Below are 22,554 nucleotides of genomic sequence, written 5' to 3' on the forward strand. Positions count from 1 at the left end.
GGGCTAGTTCACCCAAAAATGAAAATAATGTCATTTATTACTCACCCTCATGCCGTTCCACACCTGTAAGACCTTCGTTAATCTTCAGAACACAAATTAAGATATTTTAGTTGAAATCCGATGGCTCCGTGAGGCCTGCATAGGGAGCAATGACATTTCCTCTCTCAAGATCCATTAATGTAGTAAAAACATATTTAAATCAGTTCATGTGAGTACAGTTGTTCAATACTAATATTATAAAGACATATGAAAAAAAAAACAAAATAACGACATATATAGTGATGGCCGATTTCAAAACACTGCTTCAGGATGCTTCGGAGCATAATGAATCAGCGTGTCAAATCAGCTATTCGGAGCGCCAAAGTCATGCGATTTCAGCAGTTTGGTGGTTTGACATCTGATCTGAATCATGATTCGATACGCTGATTCATTATGCTCCGAAGCTTCATGAAGCAGTGTTTAGAAATCGACCATCACTAAATAAGTTGTTATTTTGTTTTTTTTGGAGCACCAAAAATATTCTCGTCGCTTTATAATATTAATATTGAACCACTGTACTCACATGAACTGATTTAAATATGTTTTTAGTACCTTTATGGATCTTGAGAGAGGAAAAGTCATTGCTCCCTATGGAGGCCTCACTGAGCCATCGGATTTCAACTAAAATATCTTAATTTGTGTTCTGAAGATGAACGAAGGTCTTACAGGTGAGGAACGGCATGAGGGTAAGTAATAAATGACAGAATTCTCATTTTTGGGTGAACTAACCCTTTAAGTGTGTTTGTTTTGTACCAAGCACTGGATTGTGAGCTTACAACTTGACCGAAGAATGACACCTCTACGTAAGGATCTATGAGGGCTGTCGTGTCTCCAACAAAGGCTTTGGTCACATTAGCCATAATACTGGAGTTTATTCTGGGAAGACCCTCCGCTCGGTACACTATCACGAAAAACCGAGCCCATGGCCGTTCAGGGCTTAAACCTTCGGGAAGCAGGAGGTGCCTGCGAGAGGACAAACATTTTTAACATCATGAGATACATTAGGCACATTCAACATCCAGTCTTTATTATGCCATAAAAAATGATAGATCTTACTTGTCTATCTGTTCCTCTGCATCACTGAACTTCTGGGATGGCAGTGCAACATCTCCCTTTCCTGACACGCTGATATCACACTTTAAGTGCCCTTTCACCCCTGTGCGGATGTCAGCGGGGTCTGTGAGCGTGGCCCACTTATTGATGAACTGATGGCCTGACACAGCAAGGGCACGATTTATTGTTTTACAAGCAGAGTAACCAATAATCCAAATCTGAGACCAGATCTAAAGAAAAGGTGCATTTACCAGGTTGGGAGTAAACCGTCCCGACATCAATCTTGAACGTTCCCACACAGAAGCTCTTCATGATCTTTGAGTGCATAACCTTTGAGAGAAGTACACTAATGTGAGCTCTGCCAGCTTATGCCAAGAAAACCATTTTGTTTACACATGTACTTACTGATAGTTTGATGACTTTGTCAAAAAAGATGTCTTGATTGCAAAAGAAGTCAAACACAAAATACTGTTGGGCATGAGAAGACAATTATTATTATTAAAATTCTTGTCATTAATGCCATTATTTCAGAGAGTGTCCAGTTGGACAGTATGATCACCTCATTGTAAAAGGGAGCGTTGGTTCCTTCTTTCACAGACGTCTGCTTTTTCTCATCTCCAATTTCAATCACGACACTAGGATCTATATTATCCCCGATCAGCTGCCTAGCCTCTGTTATATTGATGGAGATCTTAGGAAGAGCATAACAGGTTTCAGCAATCTTTCATTATTAAGGGTAACAATTTTACCATTTAAAAAAAACTGCAACTTTTACTAAAATTATATTGAATTCTACCTGGAAATGTTGTGGTTTGCTTTCAGCTTCCAAGATCCTGGCCACAGGTTTACACCTTTTAAGTACAAAAAAGTTAAATGAAGATGTCATACATAAACTACAAGAATGAACACTTTACACTGTGCAAAGATTGGAGAGGAAAATAGGAAGTGCCTCTTAGTATTAGCAATCTGTCTGAAGGAAAAGTGTGCCGAGGTGGACTCTTCAGCGAGTTCAGGCTGTGGTACGTCTACCACGTCTGGTTCGCCCGGAATAGTTTCATACTCAGCCTCTAAAATATAAAGATTAAACCAGCTCAGTCAGAATTGTTTTACAGGCATTTTAAACCTTCTGTAGTAGATAAGGATCAGCTGTTATATGTCTGAATTAATGGATTTAAATTGTGTGTCAACAAAAACATGCAGTTAATCCTCATTAAATGTTCTACATCTTTACTTACGTAACATCGTGTTTGCTTTCATGGTCTTACCTAGAGCGCTTTTGTTTGCAATTACAACACCCTTGTGTCCTTTTCTGTGTTTCTTCTTCCCTTTAATTCCAAACTTTTTGCTGCAAAAACACATTGGAATATCAGACCGTCAAAAAGCACTCCTCCCAGTCTAACCATATATAATTTTTTGCCCATTTATGTGACCCTGGACCACAAAACCAGTCATAAGTCGCATGGGTATATTTGTAACAATAGCCAACAATACATTGTACAGGTCAAAATTATCGATTTTTTTTTTTTTCTGCCAAAAATCATTAGGATATTAAATAAAGATCATGTACCATGAAGATATTTTGTAAATGTCCTTGTATTTATTTTTGTGAGCGGATATGCATTGCTAAGGACTTCATTTGGGCAACTTTAAAGGCAATTTTCTCAATATTTTGATTTTTTTGCACCCTCAGATTCCAGATTTTCAAAGAGTTGTTTCTTTGCCAAATATTGTCCTATTAACAAACCATACATCAATGGAAAACTTATTTATTCAGATTTTAGATGATATATAAATCTCAATTTCAATTTTTTTTTTTTTTTGCTTTTGTGGTCCCGGGTCTCGTTTTGTCTCTCTTTCATGCATTTTCCTTATAATAATGAGCCCTAGTAGTTAAAGGGGTAGTTCACCCATAAATGAAGAATGTCAGTAACCAAACAGATCTCATCCCCATTTGACTACCATAGTATTTATTTTTTCTACTTTGATAGTAAATGAGAGGCGATATCTTTTTGGTTACTTACATTCTTCCAAATATCTTCCTTTGTGTTCAACAGAAGAAAGAAATTCATACAGGTTTGGAACTTCTTGAGGGTGAGTAAATGATGACAGAATTGTCATTTTTGGGTGAACTATCCCTTTAAGAACTGGAAATAGCTGTCACCATTGGGCCTATGAGCAAGTTAATTCTAAATTTGTAAGTAGGCCTATTTATGTTGTTTTGGATAGAAGCATTTGCTAAATGACTATTTATTAGACATCAAGGTTTCTCCATTTCTGTCACATGATGGAGTTTGGGCTCTTTGTCACTGTTGCCTTTGGCTTGCTTAGTTGGGGATACTTCATTTGTAACAATATTACTGATTTAACTGCACTCACACTATTAGATGAGAACAAAACCTGAACTGAACTGAGTGACACTATTGTCTTCTGCTTTATAGCTGAATCAGTTTTTTTTTCTTCTAAAACTGATTTATTTTGCAACATCGAAACTATTATTGAACAAAACTGAATCAATATTGGACTCAAGCTGAATAAAAGCACTTTTGCCTTCAGTAAAGCTGCTTATAGCTGCATTAAAGGGGCATTATTTCATAATGAATGAACTTTACAGTTATTGAAGTTAACAAAATAATCACTGAACTGAATTGAGCTGAATAATGACAGAATGATCTTGCTACAGCTGCTTTACAGCAGAATTGGTCTCATAAGTTTGCATTATTAATTCTATTACTTTCCTGTTTATTATTGTGAAGCTGCTTTGAAAATTTCTATTATGTAAAGTGCTATAAAAATAAAGGTGACTTGAGTTGGCATGAAACTACCATTTCATTTATAATGCAATCTGTACTATTCAGAGAACCAATAAACACCTTTTTGAAAAAAGTGCTCCTAAGAGAGCTTACCCATGAGGTGCAGCGCCGTCTTTATCTTGGTCCATTCTTTCAGGAAGAGTTCATTCAAGGGAAAATATCCAACTCAGAAACTGTGACTGTAACCCACTCCATCCAGCGAGACAGTGAGTGCACTTCCTCCCCAGACGTCTGTTTGACTTTCTGTTGCTGAACTATTGCATTACAAACAAGGGTGGAAGATTGTGGCTTGTGTGTTTTTAGGAAACTCAGAGGCCATATACAGCATTTCGTATTTCAGAATTAAATGATTGTCAATACACCAAACACTTTGCAAATAAAGATTTAAATGTTGTATTGTAATGTTTAACATTTTAAATGTATAGTATTACAGTAAAAAAAAAAAAGAAAAAAGAAGAAGAAGTGTGTACTTAAACATTCTCCCTTATCAGAATGAAAATATCACTGAAGCCATAAAACAACATTTGGCACATGGAAGTCGACTGCATCCATACTTTGGTGGTGCCACTTTACAGTCAGTTAATGCATATATCATGAGCTAAAGAAAATCAGCCAATTTGACAGCATTTATTAATCTTTGGTTAATGTTAATTTACATATAAACATAAAGTTGTGCATTGATAGTACCTTAAAGAGATAGTTCACCCTAAAATGAAAATTCTGTCATCATTTACTCCCCCTCAGGTTGTTCCAAAACTGTATGAGTTTCTTCTGCTGAGCACAAAAGAAGATATTTTAAAGAATTTTGGTAACCAGACAGTTGATGGGCTCCATTGACTTCCATATTATTTTTTTTCTCTTCTCCATACTATGGGGAAGTCAACTGTTTGGTTACCCATCTTCTTCAAAATATCTTTTGTGTTCAGCAGAAGAAAGAAACTCATACAGGTGTAGAACAACTTGAGGGTGAGTAAATGACAGAATTTTAATTTTTGGGTGAACTATGTATTACTACAAGAATAGAAATGAACAAAGATTAAGTTTTATTAGTAGCCTACATTGTTACTGTCAGATCATGTTAACTATTACCTTACATAACGTTAACAAACAATAAAGTATTTAGTTTAATTTAGTTTGAACAGCACTCACTTTAAGTGGCAATGTTAGACATTAGTCATTGAAGTAGTTATAATAATTTATGTGACTTAAAACATTCGTTAGCAATTAAGATATTTAATGACAAAGGTGCTAGCTATATACTGAAATAAATGTAAATGTTCAAACTGGTCTGAAACAAAACATTTGATGCAAATTAGGTTGTTAAACTACATAGCAAGTTCTAAGAACTCAACATGACACTGTTTGCTGACAGTGAAAAGCAGGATGTACAAAGATCCTCCTCTGGTAAATATATGCACCAACTCAAACATTTGCCATTACAAGGCTGGATTATTTATTTTATTGTATCAAAATATTCTAAAAATAAAATATTGCAAATAACATTTTTTAAAATATATCAATTAAGCAGATTATATATTATAAGCCTTTGATGCAGTTCAGAAACACTGTTGTAGTATGAAGAATATATTTTTATAATGGCTTTATTCTGTAAGGCAGTTTTATCACTGTTGATTTGTTTCCATGCTGTTGAGCAGTGGCTTTCTAAAAGCCTTAACTTGCCTCAAGTTAAAATTTGTTCTTTTTAACTTTATATTAAGAGTCTTTAACTATTATGTACTAAGATTTAAAGGGGCCTTAGAATTAAATATTGAATTTACCTTGGCATAGTTGAATAACAAGAGTTCAGTACATGGAAAAGACATACAGTGAGTCTCAAACTCCATTGTTTCCTCCTTCTTATATAAATCTCATTTGTTTAAAAGACCTCCGAAGAACAGGCGAATCTCAACATAACACCGACTGTTACAGTCGGGATCATTAATATGTACGCCCCCAATATTTGCATATGCCAGCCCATGTTCAAACATTAGACAAGGGCAGGACGTCTGGATGTGCACAGCAGAACCTATATATCGGTGCATAGTTAATGATGCCCCAAAATAATCTATGGGGTATTTTGAGCTGAAACTTCACAGACACATTCAGGGGACACCTTAGACTTATATTACATCTTTTAAAAAGAAGTTCTAGGGCACCTTTAAATGAATCATTTGATACATCCGACATGTTTTTACACTGTACTTATGTTTTAAAAATACATGTAATTAATTTCTGTAATTACATCTATAATTACACTGTTGGCCCATCTATTGCTTACTTCTTAGCCTACCCGTAAACACCACCAAAAACTGCCCCTAACCTTACCCTATCCCACCTCAATAAAACATGAACACTGTACCTAACAATTATTTTTTATGTAAAGGACCTTTTTGTCTTTAAATATGATCAAAATGGTGGAGAGTGTCTATATCCAGGAGGAAAATATCTTACTTTAGCCACCTTGGTGCATCTGGAACTAAGAATCATGGATTCAATGCAGTCAAAGCCACTTTGAGCAAATCTTTCACCCAGAAAACTTTGACTTTAACAAAATAATATCAAAGTATTATCACTGTATTAAACATGTTTTGTGTGGTAAATTGTGTTATACACCAATTGTGCAATATAACACTGTAAATCCACTATGAGTAAGTCAGCAGGAACACCACAGTGAATTTTATGACTAAATGGCATGATAATCTGTTTATTTACAATGTGAGGATCAGGGGTCAAGACGGTTTATAACAAAAATGTTATAAAAGTTTATCATTATTACATGACAAATGTCTGTAGTTGTATCTAACAATTCAATTGATTATGTGATTGTAATTCTTTAATAAATTATACAAATATAAAATTATTTTTTTTTTCAAAATAAGATTAGACATGTTTAAAAGTGAAATATCAAATCCCAGAGTGCCCGCAACATTAAAAATATTTACACTTTCTGTCTTCAAGCATTCATCTTCAAGGCTCATAGTTTGCTTTGCGACAAAATTCTGGAAAACAAAATTACGTAAGAACAATCATCATTACTTTATTCTTCATTTACAAATGTTCCTGCACTCACAGTAACACATGATCTACACTAATGTCCATGAATGTTTTGGTCACAGTAATAGGAATAATCTTTCTCTTGGGAAACTAATATTTGCAGGCTGTATGAAAGATGTCTCCAAATACCTAAATAGTCAAAGCACTCCACAGCAAACATTATAAATGAAACAACGGATACACTCTCAGAAAAAATGGCACACAAGCTGTCACTGGGATGGTACCCTTTAAAAAGGTACAACACTCTTAAAAATAAAAGCTCTTTATTGGCAACATTCATAGAACATTCAGAAGGGTTGGAGAGTCAGACTGGTTGCTAACCTGAAGGTTGCGGGTTCGATTCTCAATACCAGCAGGAAATGACTGAGGTGCCCTTGAGCAAGGCACCTAACCCCCAGTCGTGTGTGTGTGTGTGTGTGTGTGTGTGTGTTCACTAGTCACCACTCCTAATGTGCGTTCACTAACTTGGATGGGTTAAATACATGGGACAAATTCCGAGTATGGGTTACCATGTTACTTATTAAGAACCTTTCCATTGCACTTTATTTCTTTTAACCCTTGTGCGTCAATTTAAAAAAAGTTACTCTGAGGTCCTTAGAGGACAAAATGTCTGTAAAAAACTCGTAAAAACTTTGAAGCTTTGGAGTACAGACTTAGGTTTGATCTCAATTTAAAGAAGACACTTTGCAGATTATTGATAAACATATGTATATACAAATGTATATTTTATAAAACATGCTGAACTCAAAATCTGCTATAAAATCAAAGCCATCTATCAAATCTAAAGAAGTGTTCAAAATTGACATCAAATTACACGCTCAACACACAAATTACTCTCAAATATCACAAGCACACACACACACAGGTTTGTTTTGCTATCTGAGTGAGGAAATTCCATAGGCGTAATGGTTTTTATACTGTACAAACTGTATATTCTATCCCCCTACACTAACCCTACTCCTAAACCTACCCATCATCGAAAACATTCAGCATTTTTACAATTTTAATAAAACATTGTTTAGTATGCGTTTAAAGCTATTTTAAATGTGAGGACTCATGAAATGTGCTCATATTTCAAGTTTACGTCGTAATACCAGTGTAATACCCATGTCATTATATAAATTTGTGTCCGCATAAAATCACAAAAATCCGCGCACACACACACACACACAAACAAACAAACCACACTTCCATCCATAATACACCCACACAATTTTAGCTGCATAATTTATCCAATTGGCTCGATAATACGCAGAAGCAGAAAACTGGAAATTTATGGAGTATTTGCTTTATAGGCCAAACCTGAGAAAATGCACCATCTGGCAAAAATAGTAAACATTTTAATTTAATTTAATTTAATGTTGAAGACTTGCCAACAGAACAGAATGAAAGCCTATTAACAAAGACTGCATCATTTTATAGTTAAATGGCTTTGGGATTAAAAATTACAGTTTTAATGGGTTTCAATGGGGACATTTTTGTCCTTAAAGGTGATACAGAGGATCTTTTCGTCAACTGAGAAACCAAAGACTGTTAGTGAGTTTTTGAAATGAGCGCATGCGTAAGAACAACCCCCCTCCTTCACAGCTCATTTCGAGGGAACGCCTCCCAAGACTCGTGCACGAGTATTGGAACACGAGTGTTTACCACCGGCATTCGCTGTGTCATGTTAGTGGATTCATTATGTCGAACTCACCACAGTTAACTCATAATCTGCAGTTGTTAATGTTACTCCTGTCTCCTGACAAAAACATTACATGCGGTGCCTGTGGAGTGTGGGAAGTTACTGGAGCACGCAGCCGCGCTCGTCTCTCACAAGGAACGTCATGGCAGTGATTGAAAAGCCAGTGGGCCAATCGTTTACGCGATGATCACGTAAACGATTGGCTGATGTTTTTAAGGCCCTACCTCGTGCACAGATGATGTATATTAATATTATTCCTTTCAGTGCACCTAATAAATAGTCTTTTATCAGTTAGTAAAGACAGTTTCAAGTAATATTGCAAAAATGTATAAAACAAAACATCATCTTTAGCACCTTTAAGGTCTTAAGTGTAAATAATTTGTGTACCTAAATAGATTTATGAAAGGAAATGAGGTTAAAATCTTAAAATTGCAATAAAAATAAATGTTGTATAATAATAATAATAAAATTAAAAAGACAAAAATGTCCTTAAGGACACACAAAGGTTAAAGAACTGTTGACTGAAAGGTTCTTTGGGGAACCAAAAATAGTTCTTCAATGACATCACTGAGAAAACCCCCTTTTGGAAACTTTATTTTTCAGAGTGTAATGTATACCACTTAGGATCTAAAATGTACACTTTAGGTAATAATATGTTCCTTTAAGCTACTAAAATGTACCTTATATTTACACCCTGTAGGTATAAATATAAGGTACAGTGGGTATGGAAAGTATTCAGACCCCTTTAAATTTTTCACTCTTTGTTATATTGCAGCCATTAGCTAAAATCATTTAAGTTCATTTTTTTCCTCATTAATGTACACACAGCACCCCATATTGACAGAAAAACACAGAATTGTTGATATTTTTGCAGATTTATTAAAAAAGAAAAACTGAAATATCACATGGTCCTAAGTATTCAGACCCTTTGCTGTGACACTCATATATTTAACTCAGGTGCTGTCCATTTCTTCTGATCATCCTTGAGATGGTTCTACACCTTCATTTGAGTCCAGATGTGTTTGATTATACTGATTGGACTTGATTAGGAAAGCCACACACCTGTCTATATAAGACCTTACAGCTCACAGTGCATGTCAGAGCAAATGAGAATCATGAGGTCAAATGAACTGCCTGAAGAGCTCAGAGACAGAATTGTGGCAAGGCACAGATCTGGCCAAGGTTACAAAAACATTTCTGCTGTACTTAAGGTTCCTAAGAGCACAGTGGCCTCCATAATCCTTAAATGGAAGACGTTTGGGACGACCAGAAACCTTCCTAGAGCTGGCCGTCCGGCCAAACTGAGCTATCGGGGGAGAAGAGCCTTGGTGAGAGAGGTAAAGAAGTCCACCAACGTTTACCATCCAACCTGACAGAACTGGAGAGGATCTGCAAGGAGGAATGGCAGAGGATCCCCAAATCCAGGTGTGAAAAACTGGTTGCATCTTTCCCAAAAAGACTCATGGCTGTATTAGATCAAAAGGGTGCTTCTACTAAATACTGAGCAAAGGGTCTGAATACTCAGGACCATGTGATATTTCAGTTTTTCTTTTTTAATAAATCTGCAGATTTATTTAAGGGGGTCTGAATACTTTCCGTACCCACTGTACAAATGTGTACCTTTAAACCCACTGACAGCTTTTGTACCATTTTCCTGAGAGTGTACATACTGAGATGTTTGCCGAAATGGAGGGATGTTCATCTGAGAGATGAATAAAGAGAAAAATACAGCACCTCTGCTGACAGCACTCAACAAAAAGGAAAGAAGTCTGGCTACCTGGAAAAAAAGGACTGGAAATGAGGATGATGAGGGAGTCCTTCACTGGCGTTAAGAGAAAAGTGCTTCAACGCCTGCAGGAGTCAAAACCAGTGCCTGAAGCAAATCAGAGAGCGAGACGATTCCCCTCACCACATCCTCTGTGTCCACCAGCACTAGACGGTGTACCTGAAAGAGCATATAGACCTTAATCAGAGTACAGTAGATGCCATATTTTACTTGATGTAATTAAAAACAAGCCATCAGTTCTTGAATACTATAGAAACACCCCTATAAAGTGAGCTGCCATGTTGTCACATGTTACATGGCAACTATTTGTTCTAATACCTCTGCCTCAGCGATGCGATCGATGATGGTTTCAAGGGTTTCGTGAGGGTAACACTTCAGAACCCCCTCAATGCAGCACCAGCGGCCCTGAATGGCCTCCTGCATCGTCATGTTCAGGTTGTTGTAGTTTTTCTGTGCAGCCAAATTCTGTTGAAGAGTCAGGGAAACATGTAAATGCAGAGGTACCTGCTTTGTTTGGTACATCTGAAAGTCATTTGCTGTAACACAATCATGGAAATAAGAGGTGTGGATGAGGGTGTACGTACAATGACATCAAATCTGGAGTAAAGTGCCACCACTTTCCCTACAGAAAATTAAACATCAGAAACCACTCAGAAGTAAAAGACACATGACATATAGTTTTGGTTGAGGAAAAACAAAGCCATACTCAGTACCTTGCTCGCTGATGACAGGCAGGGCAGAGACTCGTCGCTCAACAAATACTGATAAAGCGTCATAAACTGTTTCCGTCACCCTGATAGTTGCGATGCTCTTGAATGTTCCGATTTCCACTTCCTCAATCCGCTTCTGTAAGAATCGAGGCTTGGGGATCATAGAGCCCTGAGATTCATAAAGCAAATATTCAACATTCAGTACAGGGCTATGGTGACAGTCAACATACTGTAATAAGGACCTCATGTTACATATTAAAAGTGACAAAAAAGTGCTCTCATGGCAATTCATAACTTTCATTTTTCATTTTGGCGAATTGGTGGCTAATTCGCTTGAAAGTGCATTGGGTTGAAAGTGCACTCAGTTTGGGTTGAAAGTGCACTCAGTTATGTTTTGTTAGCAAATATTTACTTATGTTCAAACCTAGTGGCGAGTAGGCGGGATTACACAAATTGCAGTCAGCCATGATTACTTATGTCCAATAACAGTGCAGATTTTTGAGAGGTCATCATAATATGTCAGCTCCCATGAGGTGACCAGCTCCATTTAAAATAAAAGTGTGGTAAAATTAGCAAAATTTGCTGGCAAAGCTGCATTGTCTAATGTCAATAGTGTAGTGATGTACGAAGCACCAATCAGTAATTTTATAAAACCAATTAGCTTTCTGTTGGTCAATGTAGTAAATTTGCATGAAAAACTCGAAAATTTAAAACTCGAAAATTTGCTGAATGACAGCTTTTATTGAGCTACTCATATGACTGAAGATAAAAATAACTGAGTGCACCTTTAAAGCAAGGTTATATAAAAAGAACAACATAAAAGCTCTTACAAAGATGTGTAGGAACTTGAGGATACGTTTATGAGTGAGTATGTGGAGGACGTTCCCTGATTCTGGATCTATGACGGGTAGCCTGTGAATCTTGTTCTTCAGTAAAGAATAAATGGCTTCGAAGAGGCTGGCAACAGGAAACATAACTTTCTGTCAATGGAAAGATAAAAGAAAAAGAAAAAGCAAACAAAGTGCTGTAGAGATCCTGGTTTACCTGGAGTCAGGTGTGATGCTGATCAGGGAGTTGAGAGAGTACTGTAGATAGACCTCTGGAAGAGGGAAAACAGAGCTTCAAATTTAAAACATTACAGTGTTTATGGAATTACATATTTATCCTCAAAACTATAAACAATCACCTCTCCATGTTTCAATCTTGTGTTCCTCCAGCTCATAGATCTGAACCTAAACCAGAAAAAGAACATCAATGTTGAAGACAGTTGTGCTGCTTAATTTTTGTGGAAATCATGATACATTTTGTTCGGACTCTTTAATTAATAAAAAGTTCAAAGGAAGAGCTTTTGTCACATTATAAATGATTTTACTGACACTTCTATGAATTTAATGCATCCTTGCTGAATAAAAGAATAGCCATGAAAATACAGTATCTCACAAAAGTGAGTACACCCCTCACATTTCAGCAACCATTTTAGTATATCTTGTCAAGGGACAAAACTATAGAAATGAAAATTGTATATATTTTAGAGTAGTCAATGTGCTGCTTGTATAGCAGTATAGATTTACTGTCCTCTGAAAATAACTTAACATACAGTCATTATTGTCTAAATAGCTGGCAACAAAAGTGAGTACACCCTAAGTGATAACAGCTCTACGTCTTTTAACCATGCAAAGCCACATGTCCTATTCAACATGTTCATGTTTTTGTCTGCTTGACAGGACCATACAAATGTGTGGATCTTGTATTGAGCAGTTAAAATTTGGTGCTTTGAGTACAATCCTCTCATACTAACCACTGGATGTTCAACATGGCACCTCATGGCAAAGAACTCTCTGAGGATTTGAGAATTAGAATTGTTGCTCTCCATAAAGATGGCCTAAGCTATAAGAAGATCGGTAACACCCTGAAACTGAGTTACAGAACAGTGGCCAGGGTCATACAGAGGTCTTCCAAAACGGGCTCCACTCAGAACAGGCCAAAGAAGTTGAATCAAAGAAGTTGAGACCTTGTGCTGTGCGTCAGGTGCAGAAGCTGGCTTCAAAAAACAGATGCATGAGTGCTGCCAGCATTGCTTTAGAGGTTGCAGAAGTGGAAGGTCAGCTTGTCAGTGATCAGACCATACGCCTCACACTGCAACAAGTCGGTTTGCATGGCGGTCGTCCCAGAAGGAAGCCTCTTCTGAAGCTGGCTCACAAGAAAGCCCTCAAACAGTTTGCTGAAGATAACCTGTCCAAGAGCATGAATTACTGGAACCATGTCCTGTGGTCTGATAAGACTAAGATAAACTTGTTTGGCTCAGATCGTGTCCAGCGTGTGTGGCGACGCCCTGGTGAGAAGTACCAAGTACCAAGAATCTTGCCTACAGTCAAGCATGGTGGTGGTAGCATCATGGTCTGGGGCTGCATGATTGCTGCTGGTACTGGGGAGCTCTGCTTCATTGAGGGAAACATGGATTCCAACATGTACTGTGACATTCTGAAGCAGAACATGATGCCCTCCCTTCAGAAACTGGGCTGAACGGCATGATAATGAGCCCAAACACACCGTTAAGATGACAACTGCCTTGTTGAGAAAGCTGAAGGTGAAGGTGATGGAATGGCCAAGTATGTCTCCAGACCTGAACCCTATTGAGCACCTGTGGGGCATCCTCAAGCAGAAGGTGGAGAAGCGCCATGTATCCAGCAGCTCCGTGATGTCATTATGGAGAAGCGGAAGAGGATCCCAGCAACAACCTGTGCAGCTCTGGTGAATTCCATGCCCAGGAGCATTAAGGCAGTGCTAAATAACAATGGTGCTCACACAAAATATTGACACTTTGGACACAGTTTTGACATGTTCACTTAGGGTGTACTGACTTTTGTTGCCAGTTATTTAGACAGTAATGGCTGTAGGTTGAGTTATTTTCAGAGGACAGTAAATCTGTTCTGTTATACAAGCAGCACATTGTCTACTCTAAAGTATATACAATTTTCATTTCTATAGTATTGTTGCTTGAGAACATATAATAAAATGGTTGCTGAAATGTGAGGGGTGTACTCACTTTTGTGAGATACTGAAAAACAAGTTAGATAGTGGTTACCAAGGGAGATTTGTAGTAACGATGGAGAATGTTGATAAAGTCTGTAATGGTGAGCATCCCTGCAAAGACAGAAATAGCACAAGCAGAACATAAACATGAGCACTCAGATTTAAATTAAATTCAAATTCAACAGTTAATTCACAAAGCCGATCTGAATCTGACCAGACAGTAGTGAACTACAAGTTCTTGAGGAAATTATAGCATGAAATTAAAGTATCAAGAGGCTAACATTAGCATAAACATACTAACTCTCACTATGCACTGAAACAGGGACACGTTCCTGCGCCCAAGTGTCCTTTCAGTAGGAGGATATGCTTTCTCATTAGCTTGGCTATTATTACTCCCAGAGAAGGTTCAGGGGATTAGAGCTCTACCCTGCCATTTCCCACCAGATACCACTGACTAGAAGCCACACTAAACTTAGAAGCAGGCAGTAACGGAGAGGACGGGGTGCTGAGTATGATCAATCAAAGCTGTGTCAGCACACATATGTACAGTATGTATACATGATGTATCGTGTACACTACCATTTCAAAAGTTTGGGGTCTTTTAATATTTTTGAAAGAAGTCTCTTGGAGAATGCTCTCCAAGATTGCATTTATTTTATTAAAAATACAGTAAAAACAGTGAAATCGTGAAATTTTATTACAATTTAAAATAGCTATTTTGATGGCAAAGCTGAATTTTCAGCATCATTACTCCAGTCCAGTGCTGCCAATTTAGCGATTTTGTCGCTAGACTTAGCGACTTCCCCGTCCCTTTTGAGACCTTTTTTCAAAAGCCAAGCAACAAATCTAGCAACATCTTTAACAAACCTTATCTAGATTCTGTGACTTGCCCACTGATCTGTATTTTTATTAATGGACCAGTATGACTAGCGACATTTAGTGACCAGTTTTAGCTACTTTTAACTGAAAGCAATTGGCAACACTGCTCCAGTCTTCAGTGTCACATGATCCTTCAGAAATCATTCTAATATGCTGATTTGGTGCCTGATCCCTGTAGAAGCAGAAACTCAAGGTGATGATACACGGGGCAACTTTTTGAGCAATGTTGCTTGGGCACTTTCCCATTTAGAAAGGGCAACAAATTTCGATCTAAAGTATCCAGATAGAAATTGGTTGCCCATTCTCAATGGGAAAGTGAAAAAACATCGTTCGGCAAGACTGCCTGGGAACATTCCTCAAAAAGATGCCCCATGTATAATCACCTTTAGAATGTCAAATGTCATCCACAATCTAAGCATTTTCTATCCTGACTCAAAATCAAATGGATGGTAGAGCTGGGACATAGTGTTTTAATGGGATTGCTGAGTGTTTTAGCATATGTGAAACATGTTTGCATTTCCTAACATGGGTTTAAGATGTTGTAGTGACATTATAAGATTTCAGTAATCTGATGCAGGCTCACAGCTGACCAACCACACTTTAACAGGCTCAGCAGAACCCTAACGTTTGCTTACCTACGAAACACTGCAGCTTGTTGTCCCATAAAGGTGCCGCTCTGACCCCGTTTGCAACCAGTGCAAAGAATGCTTTCTTCACCTGTACACAACAACTCACATATTTCACTGTTTATGCTCTTTGAACATTTCAAACTTGAATATATATGAATATTTTTTATGTAAATCAATCTAAAACACTGTAGTACAGGATCTGACTTCAGCACATAAGCATACCTGCAGTGTTGTGTCAAAGATGACCAGTTTGGAGCTTGTTGGAATGGCATCGTAGCAGCAGTGACTCATGAAGAACTTGGCGTACACGTCTGAGTCAGGGTCTTGGAGAGGCCCTTTAGGAGGGAGACAGAGAGGGAGACCCCTGCGGCAGGTCGGTCAGTCTACAGCTGTGATGGACGACAGTCCTGCTACACTTGTATAATCATATGTACCCTACTGGTCAAACATCACTGCAGTCCAACACTTCCATTTCAAAAACTAACATGTTTAATAGTTTCATTTAGAATGTAATCACACACTTATCAAGGCATAAAATGTCCCCAGTAAAGATTTTTTTTCCCTTTACTGAAGATTATTGGAGCAACACAGTTTTTGAGAAAAGAAATGTGGAAAGAAATTTAAAAATAATGTAAATAAAATACAGCTAGAGGGGCCTTTTACTTCACACTTTGGACAAAAGGCAGCTACAGTGATTTGTGGTAGCAGTGATGGACACTAGGTGTTTTCACACAGTGAACCTGATTTCACCAAGTACAACATGTTCCTGGATTAACATCTTTATTGATCCTGGAACAACATTCCAATCAACCAATCAGATTTGAGGGACAAGTTTACAGTTTATGTCAAGTTTAGGCTTACAACCAGGGTTAGGTGCTTCTACATCAGTGTATATCACCTATCATTTCCCTCTGATTTTAGGGATCAGTTATGGGTAGGGTTAGGTTTAGGGATAGGGTTAGGACTACATTTTCAGAGGGGAATGTTGTTCCAGGATCAACAAAATATGTTGCTCCAGGAACATGTCTGTCTTGGCAAAATCACAGTGACTTTGTTCATGCCATGTTGGAAATACCGTTATTCCAAGATTTCGACTTGTAAAAAGCATTCATGTCTTCGTAGAACTCATGATTACAACTTGTAAACTCAGAATTTTCAGAGAGTTCCGACTTGTATCACATGACCACTGCTCAATCTGACACAATTGGCATTGTTGCCACAGAAACGCATAATTCCAAATCTATGGATGCACATCTCCGGGTAGAATTTTATGTCGTACATAAAATTGTCATAGTTGGTATTGGTGAACAAAAACTACAACAACTATAATTTTTGCATTCGCTTTTGCTCCAAAAGCAAAAGAAATAATCCACTATATCATTTGTATGACTTTCCCAAAAGACTGACTGATTAGGTCAGAATAAATCAGCCATTTTTTTGCAAAGTTTTTAGATTTAGTCTTAAACACCTTGAAGCAGAGCAGTTTACTTTTTACTCAAAAAACTTTGACTTACTATTACAGAAAAAAAAAAAAAACTAATTCAATAATCACATTTAATAGTTTAAAATTAGAAGAAAAAATTCACAAAATATCTGATATTTGAGAGATTAGCATTAGCTACACGTCAACATCATTTTACAAACGATTATATCAAATTAACAAAATAAATTAATAATTGAATAACTCAATAGACGATACAGTAAGTCACTGGACTTGAAAGCAGAATTTCAGAGACTAGCAAAGAAACGCACAGGGTGTACAAAAGATACCGATAGATACCTGTCCTCTTCATAGTGAGTCCCTCATCCTCCACAAAAGGAAACTAAAACAGAGAATACATGGACTTTTACTGTAAGGAAATGTTCAAAAAAGCAGTAAAAAGAAGTGAGGAGGAGATAGCATCACCTTATGTAGTCTATTATTAAATCAAAAATATCAAAAGGAAATGACAGCATCAGGTAGCTGAGTATTTTTTCACCCTGATATTGTTTTGTTTTGGTGGTAATTACTTCAAAAACTGACTAACTGAATAGTAACTGATTATATAACAGTTAGTTACGGTCCTTTAATTTGATTAGCCAGTTAAACCAGTCCAATAGAACTGGGGCTGTTCACTGTTTATATCACTCCGCTTGTCTGTTTGTTCATTCCAGCATTAGTTTTGAGGATTTTTCAGTGACTCTTTATGCAGGTTACATTGTTACACCAGTAGATGGCGACGAGTGACTGTCTTTATGAGTGAGTCATTGAATCATTCAGTTAACTTATTCGTTCAAAAGACTGATTAATTCGGAAATTAGGCACAGCTATGCGATGGTGAATTTAGACACAATCTTTCGAGGTCCTTAGTCTGTTTACTATGCATCACCAACAAAACCATTTCCAAACGAAGCCACAGCGGAGTGGAGTTGAATCTGTATTTTTGAATGAATCACACCGTCTACACCGGACGCGAGCGGCGCGACGTGTCAAAAGGCAATAGAACCCATTATAGTAAGTGATATTGTCCCTGTTCTATTTCTGACGTAGTCCAAGTGCTTTGAAATGTTCAGTTTGTCGCATTCAGTATAGACAGCATTTAGCTATTGCAGCACGACGCGAAGCGCCAATGATCGTGTCCGGTGTAGACACGGTGTGATTCATTAAAAAAAAATACAGATTCAACTCCACTCCGCTGTGGCTTCATTTTGAAATGTTTTTGTTGGTGAAGCATAGTAAACAGACAAAGGACCTTGAAATATTGTGTCTAAATTCACAATCGCAATAATTTTCTCCATATTAGCTGTGGCCTTGTGCCTACAGCCGAATCACATGCATAATGGATCGTGACTGTGATATTGCGGAACTGCTGCACTGTCATTCATTTTCTATACCGAACTGAAATCCTGCCACAGAACCATGCAGAGAAGGGTCTATTATCTTAACATTATGAACAGAAAGATAAAACAGGTAAAAGGTTGCATATAACATCCTCACATGATATATAATTCAACTCTAACCACTTCTCATGCAGACTCATACAGTACAATTGCTCTGATTGTGTATAATGTTTATGCTAAAGCAAAGTCTAAACCTAAACTTTACTAAAATGTTAACATTAGTCTTGTGCTGCCTTGCAATCACTGGTATTTTTTTTTCTTTCAGGAAAAGCTCATGTAGTTAATTATTATTAGAAATAATTATGTTTTCATGCTACATATTACTACCTCACCCTGAACTTGATCTCCACAGAGGCCTTGTCTCCATGCAAAGTTCAGATCTCCAAAAATAACCTCAAACATAAACACAATGTGCAAAGCAACCAGAAAGACTAGTTATTCATATGTTGTCTGTTGAACCCACTAATCCTGGATTGAAAACACTGAAGCAAGCCTGGTAGGCCAGTTTGTTGACTGACTTTAGTTCTTTAAACTTCAGCAAATTTCAAGATAAATGTTGATATACTGTTTTCAAGTTCAAGCTGTCACAACAGTTCCTGGAATAAGATTCACCGCATCAGAAACGTTGCTCTCTGGGTCTTACCTCCATCAGGGGGTCCATGTTCTGGGGTCCCACAGTGAGACAAATGTTTTCAGTGCTTGAGCTGGCCTGACCGGAGCATATTTCAGCTGTGCTCCCGTCCCTACGTGCAGAGCACAATCTAAATCAGGAGAGAAAGCCGGCCCAGGCACGCAGAGGGCTGAACGTGAGACAGGGGGAGGAGAATCACCGATGTTGCGAATGTGAGTGGTTGTGTATTCAAAACACCCCTGTAACAGACCTGGTCTTGGACAGCATAAACAGGACCTCAGTCAAAAGATGTATAAGATGACTCAACATGACCTATTTCAAAATTTAATGGGAATTTAAGACAATTATGACTTGCTAATTTATTAATTCATGTTTAATGGAAGATCAATCAGCTGAAAAGCATACTGTTGACATTAAAGAGCACTGCAAGGCCATGACCTGCAAAGTGATAATAAAAATGTCAAGAGTTGTCTATTTTTGTCTCCTGTGATCTGATGATCACAGTATGTGCCTTTGGACCTTGTGTTCATCATTTCGTTCTTCAAGACTACGTTAGGCCACGGAGCAGGTTTCACTGTCAGTTTTCTTAACTCATTACAGTAGTGTTTTTCTAATAATTGGCAATAATGTAGCAGAAAGTTGAGATAAAATAATTACTAAAGATACACCATGTAACTTCTAGCACTCTAGCGGTTAAAAAATAAAACTGCATGCATCTTGCAGAAGAACATTGTTTTAGCTCTGCTTCTCTGTGTAAATGAATGTGGTTCGGAGCACAGGTGTAAAAGTCTAAAAGATTACATCCTCACAAACCTTATACTGTATATCTTGATTTTGTTACAAATTTACTGTCATATAAAGTAGGCCACAGATTCATGGCTCACGCCTCTTTTATCTCCAGCTTTCCTCAAGAGTTGCAACTTCTGCCCAAATATGCCTCTTTCCAACGATGGACACGATCACTGCCCATAGTATTTAGAATTCAACATCTAAAAGATACTTTGACTGATCTGTGTGAGCACTGTAGTACGCTACCAATGTCAGAGAGACAACTTTGCGTTGCTGAATTAGATCCCAACTCATCTGTTAGCCCAGCTCAACAAGGTTCAGCCCTGCTGCACATTCAAAAGCATTGTGCGTCAGCAGCAACTGGCGCATCATGGACAAAGAGAAAAATGTCTGAACACTTTCGGTCAAAGAGTGTTGCTTCCCTCTCTTCAGAAATGTCAAAGATGAAACGTCTTCAATCTTTACAACCCCTGGTGCTAGCCATGCCTACACCAGTGGATGAGGGTGACTTTCAACTTCCGCATACTATGGATTTTGATGCCCTTTTTTTGTGTGCATCCAATTTGCTTTTTTGGAGAATTGTTGGAACCTGCCAAACAAGCCCCCGACAAGATGTTTTCCCCAGCCTGTCTGCTGCAAGTGACTCGAGCTGTGGGCCCTTTGAAGGGGTGGATTCTGGAATCCACTGCCGCTTCAATATATATCTTTTAAGTTATTAATCAACATTTATATTTCTGTTAAAATATTTGAATGACTTCTTCAATGTATGTTAAAGCATCTATTTTCCTCTGTACCTCTCACTGAGAGAAAAGAACATGTTTTGGGAAAGTTTCCTGCTCAGAGCAGATCTCAGATCAACTTCAGCCTTGAAGAAGCTGTGAATCGTGTATGTGTGCTAAGTGTTTTGTGCAGGTCCCTTTGTACTGGACAACTGGTATTCTGCTTGAGACCAGCAGACACCATGTCATGACCCCAAAAGGACATCCGGTACCTAAATCCAGGGTCCCCCTCGTCATCACCGTGACAAAGGGAGATATGCTTCTTACTATCTGTCCACGGAAAATTTCTAATCTTGTCTATTTTTCTTAGCCAATCAGAATCATTCAACCTGAAGTAATGACGTAGTTAGTTGACTCTGTTAGAGTATAACTGTTATGGAAATGTGATTGTACAGAGAGCGGCCTACGAACTCCTTGTGAGACTTGAAGCTGGCTTCTGCTGATGAAACTGCAAACTATTCTTCATTAAATTTTTCTTCATTTTTTTTTTTTTTTTAAACTCTGACTCTGGGTCTTTATTCAACATATCTGGTTTCAAGGGTCCTAAACTGTTTATCCCCAACACCTTACATTCATCAGGAGTAGGTTCATCCTCTCTAGATGACACATTGTCAGTTCTAAAGGTGGTGGTGGCATATTTGAGCCTTGACAAATAGCTGACTTGGTCAATTCAGACTGTGTTTTTCAGACAAGCTTCTGATGCATTTGTGTTTACAATGCCATCGTTTGAGGATTTCATGACAGAATTCACCAGTGCACTTACAGGTTCAAATGTGCCTAGAAGGAGGTCAAAGACAGCCAGTACTCTAGCTTCAATGTCCGAGGATGATTCCATTGGAATTGGGCACTCAAGATCAAACAGCCAGTAGCAGCATTGGTGATACTGTCTGATAAAGCACTAAGAGGCAATGTCTGCCCAAGTGCACTATCTGGACATAATGGCACATTATTGAAGGCGTCATACGGGTCAGTAGCTTATTTAACTTGAGCAGAGACTACTATCTGCCAGCTGCTTCTTGCCTGTAAGACCACATTAGGGCCGTTGAATGTGGAGCCTTCTGTGCCTCAGTTCATACAGACTGCTCTACTGACTATGGGTCATGTGACTCGTGAGCTTGGGACACTCTCAAAGTCCTCAACACCACACTGCTTCTCAACTTCTGACACCACAATGACATAGAGGGACTGAAGAGCATACTGAAATTAAGGGTAGTGTACCTAGCAGTACAACACTTTGATAAGCAGCTTTGATAAGTTGTCATGTGCTTGTCCGGTCAGACAATACATTGACTGTCTTTCATTTGAATCATCAGGGTGGCACCAGGTCTTTTGCATCTGTACAGCTTACTTGCAAGATCCTCAGATCATTTCTGTACCAGCTGGCTTCAATAAGTGTGGTTCATTTCCCAGGAACGGAAAATCAGTGATGGTTGCTGGGTCCAGGGATATGCTACATGCAGGGGAATGGAGGTTTCACCCGGATGTAGTGGTTGATTTGGCAGCGATTCGGCAAGGCAGAGGTGGACCTATTTGCGTCAGAACTGACCACTCATTGCACTTGGGTGGTTTGCGAGGTCTGAGAAGTCCAGCCCACTGGGACCGGATGCATTAGCCCATGAGTGGCCATGTTGCCTGCTGTATGCATTTCCTCCATTTCCACTGCTCAAACACGGGGTACTTGTAGTGGAAGTCCAGCCCACTGGCCAGGCCATGGTTTCCTTTTCTTCTGAATCTTTTGCAGGGTCAAAAATGGCAGCTTCCCATCAGAAGGAATCTATTCTCTCAGCTGAAGAGGTGT

The 22,554-nt window shown here is 38.2% G+C and overlaps 2 protein-coding genes across 13 annotated transcripts in view; both read right to left on the bottom strand.

Moving 5' to 3' along the window:
• The window catches only part of fer1l6 (fer-1 like family member 6), a 29,002-nt gene extending 24,303 nt beyond the window's left edge, over positions 1 to 4,699 (bottom strand). For 2 of the 3 annotated variants that reach the window (XM_048193335.1, XM_048193334.1), the window contains exons 1-9: positions 3,996 to 4,699; positions 2,358 to 2,437; positions 2,042 to 2,159; positions 1,889 to 1,943; positions 1,652 to 1,783; positions 1,498 to 1,560; positions 1,344 to 1,422; positions 1,096 to 1,252; positions 816 to 1,002 (exon numbers count right to left, since the gene is read on the bottom strand). In XM_048193335.1, the coding sequence (XP_048049292.1) occupies positions 816 to 1,002; positions 1,096 to 1,252; positions 1,344 to 1,422; positions 1,498 to 1,560; positions 1,652 to 1,783; positions 1,889 to 1,943; positions 2,042 to 2,159; positions 2,358 to 2,437; positions 3,996 to 4,030 (906 nt within the window). In that variant the 5' untranslated portion in view covers positions 4,031 to 4,699. Of the gene's footprint in view, positions 1 to 815; positions 1,003 to 1,095; positions 1,253 to 1,343; positions 1,423 to 1,497; positions 1,561 to 1,651; positions 1,784 to 1,888; positions 1,944 to 2,041; positions 2,160 to 2,357; positions 2,438 to 3,995 lie in introns of those variants that run through there. The other variant, XM_048193337.1, reaches the window with a different exon arrangement.
• A 1,874-nt stretch (positions 4,700 to 6,573) lies between these two features.
• prkag3b (protein kinase, AMP-activated, gamma 3b non-catalytic subunit) lies at positions 6,574 to 19,373 on the bottom strand. 10 transcript variants are annotated; one of them, XM_048193343.1, is made up of 13 exons: positions 19,201 to 19,373; positions 17,430 to 17,500; positions 15,900 to 16,041; positions 15,684 to 15,765; positions 14,222 to 14,280; positions 12,323 to 12,368; positions 12,181 to 12,235; positions 11,967 to 12,093; positions 11,140 to 11,305; positions 11,011 to 11,048; positions 10,745 to 10,891; positions 10,425 to 10,585; positions 6,574 to 6,909 (listed from the first exon to the last, which is right to left on the bottom strand). In XM_048193343.1, exons 1-12 carry the CDS (start codon positions 19,216 to 19,218, stop codon positions 10,469 to 10,471), a joined length of 1,068 nt encoding a protein of 355 aa, XP_048049300.1. In that variant the 5' UTR covers positions 19,219 to 19,373; the 3' UTR covers positions 6,574 to 6,909; positions 10,425 to 10,468. The 10 variants fall into 10 exon arrangements, with proteins under 10 accessions (XP_048049300.1, XP_048049299.1, XP_048049301.1 ...); XM_048193342.1 differs by having other exon boundaries at positions 6,574 to 6,901; positions 10,418 to 10,585; positions 19,201 to 19,369; XM_048193344.1 differs by having other exon boundaries at positions 6,574 to 6,901; positions 10,418 to 10,585; positions 15,900 to 16,012; positions 17,458 to 17,500; positions 19,201 to 19,366.
• Positions 19,374 to 22,554: the final 3,181 nt, after the last annotated feature.

Source organism: Megalobrama amblycephala, linkage group LG6 (assembly GCF_018812025.1).
Source record: "Megalobrama amblycephala isolate DHTTF-2021 linkage group LG6, ASM1881202v1, whole genome shotgun sequence".
In the NCBI taxonomy this organism is placed as follows: Eukaryota; Metazoa; Chordata; class Actinopteri; order Cypriniformes; family Xenocyprididae; genus Megalobrama; species Megalobrama amblycephala.

What these genes read in the sequence shown, in the direction of transcription:
- prkag3b (XM_048193343.1), bottom strand. An exon ending in AGCATCACACCTGACTCCAG is followed by an intron (nt 12,094 to 12,180) that starts GTAAACCAGGAT and finishes TCCTGTTGCCAG; the next exon opens with CCTCTTCGAAGCCATTTATT. An exon ending in TCAAGTTCCTACACATCTTT is followed by an intron (nt 11,306 to 11,966) that starts GTAAGAGCTTTT and finishes TATGAATCTCAG; the next exon opens with GGCTCTATGATCCCCAAGCC.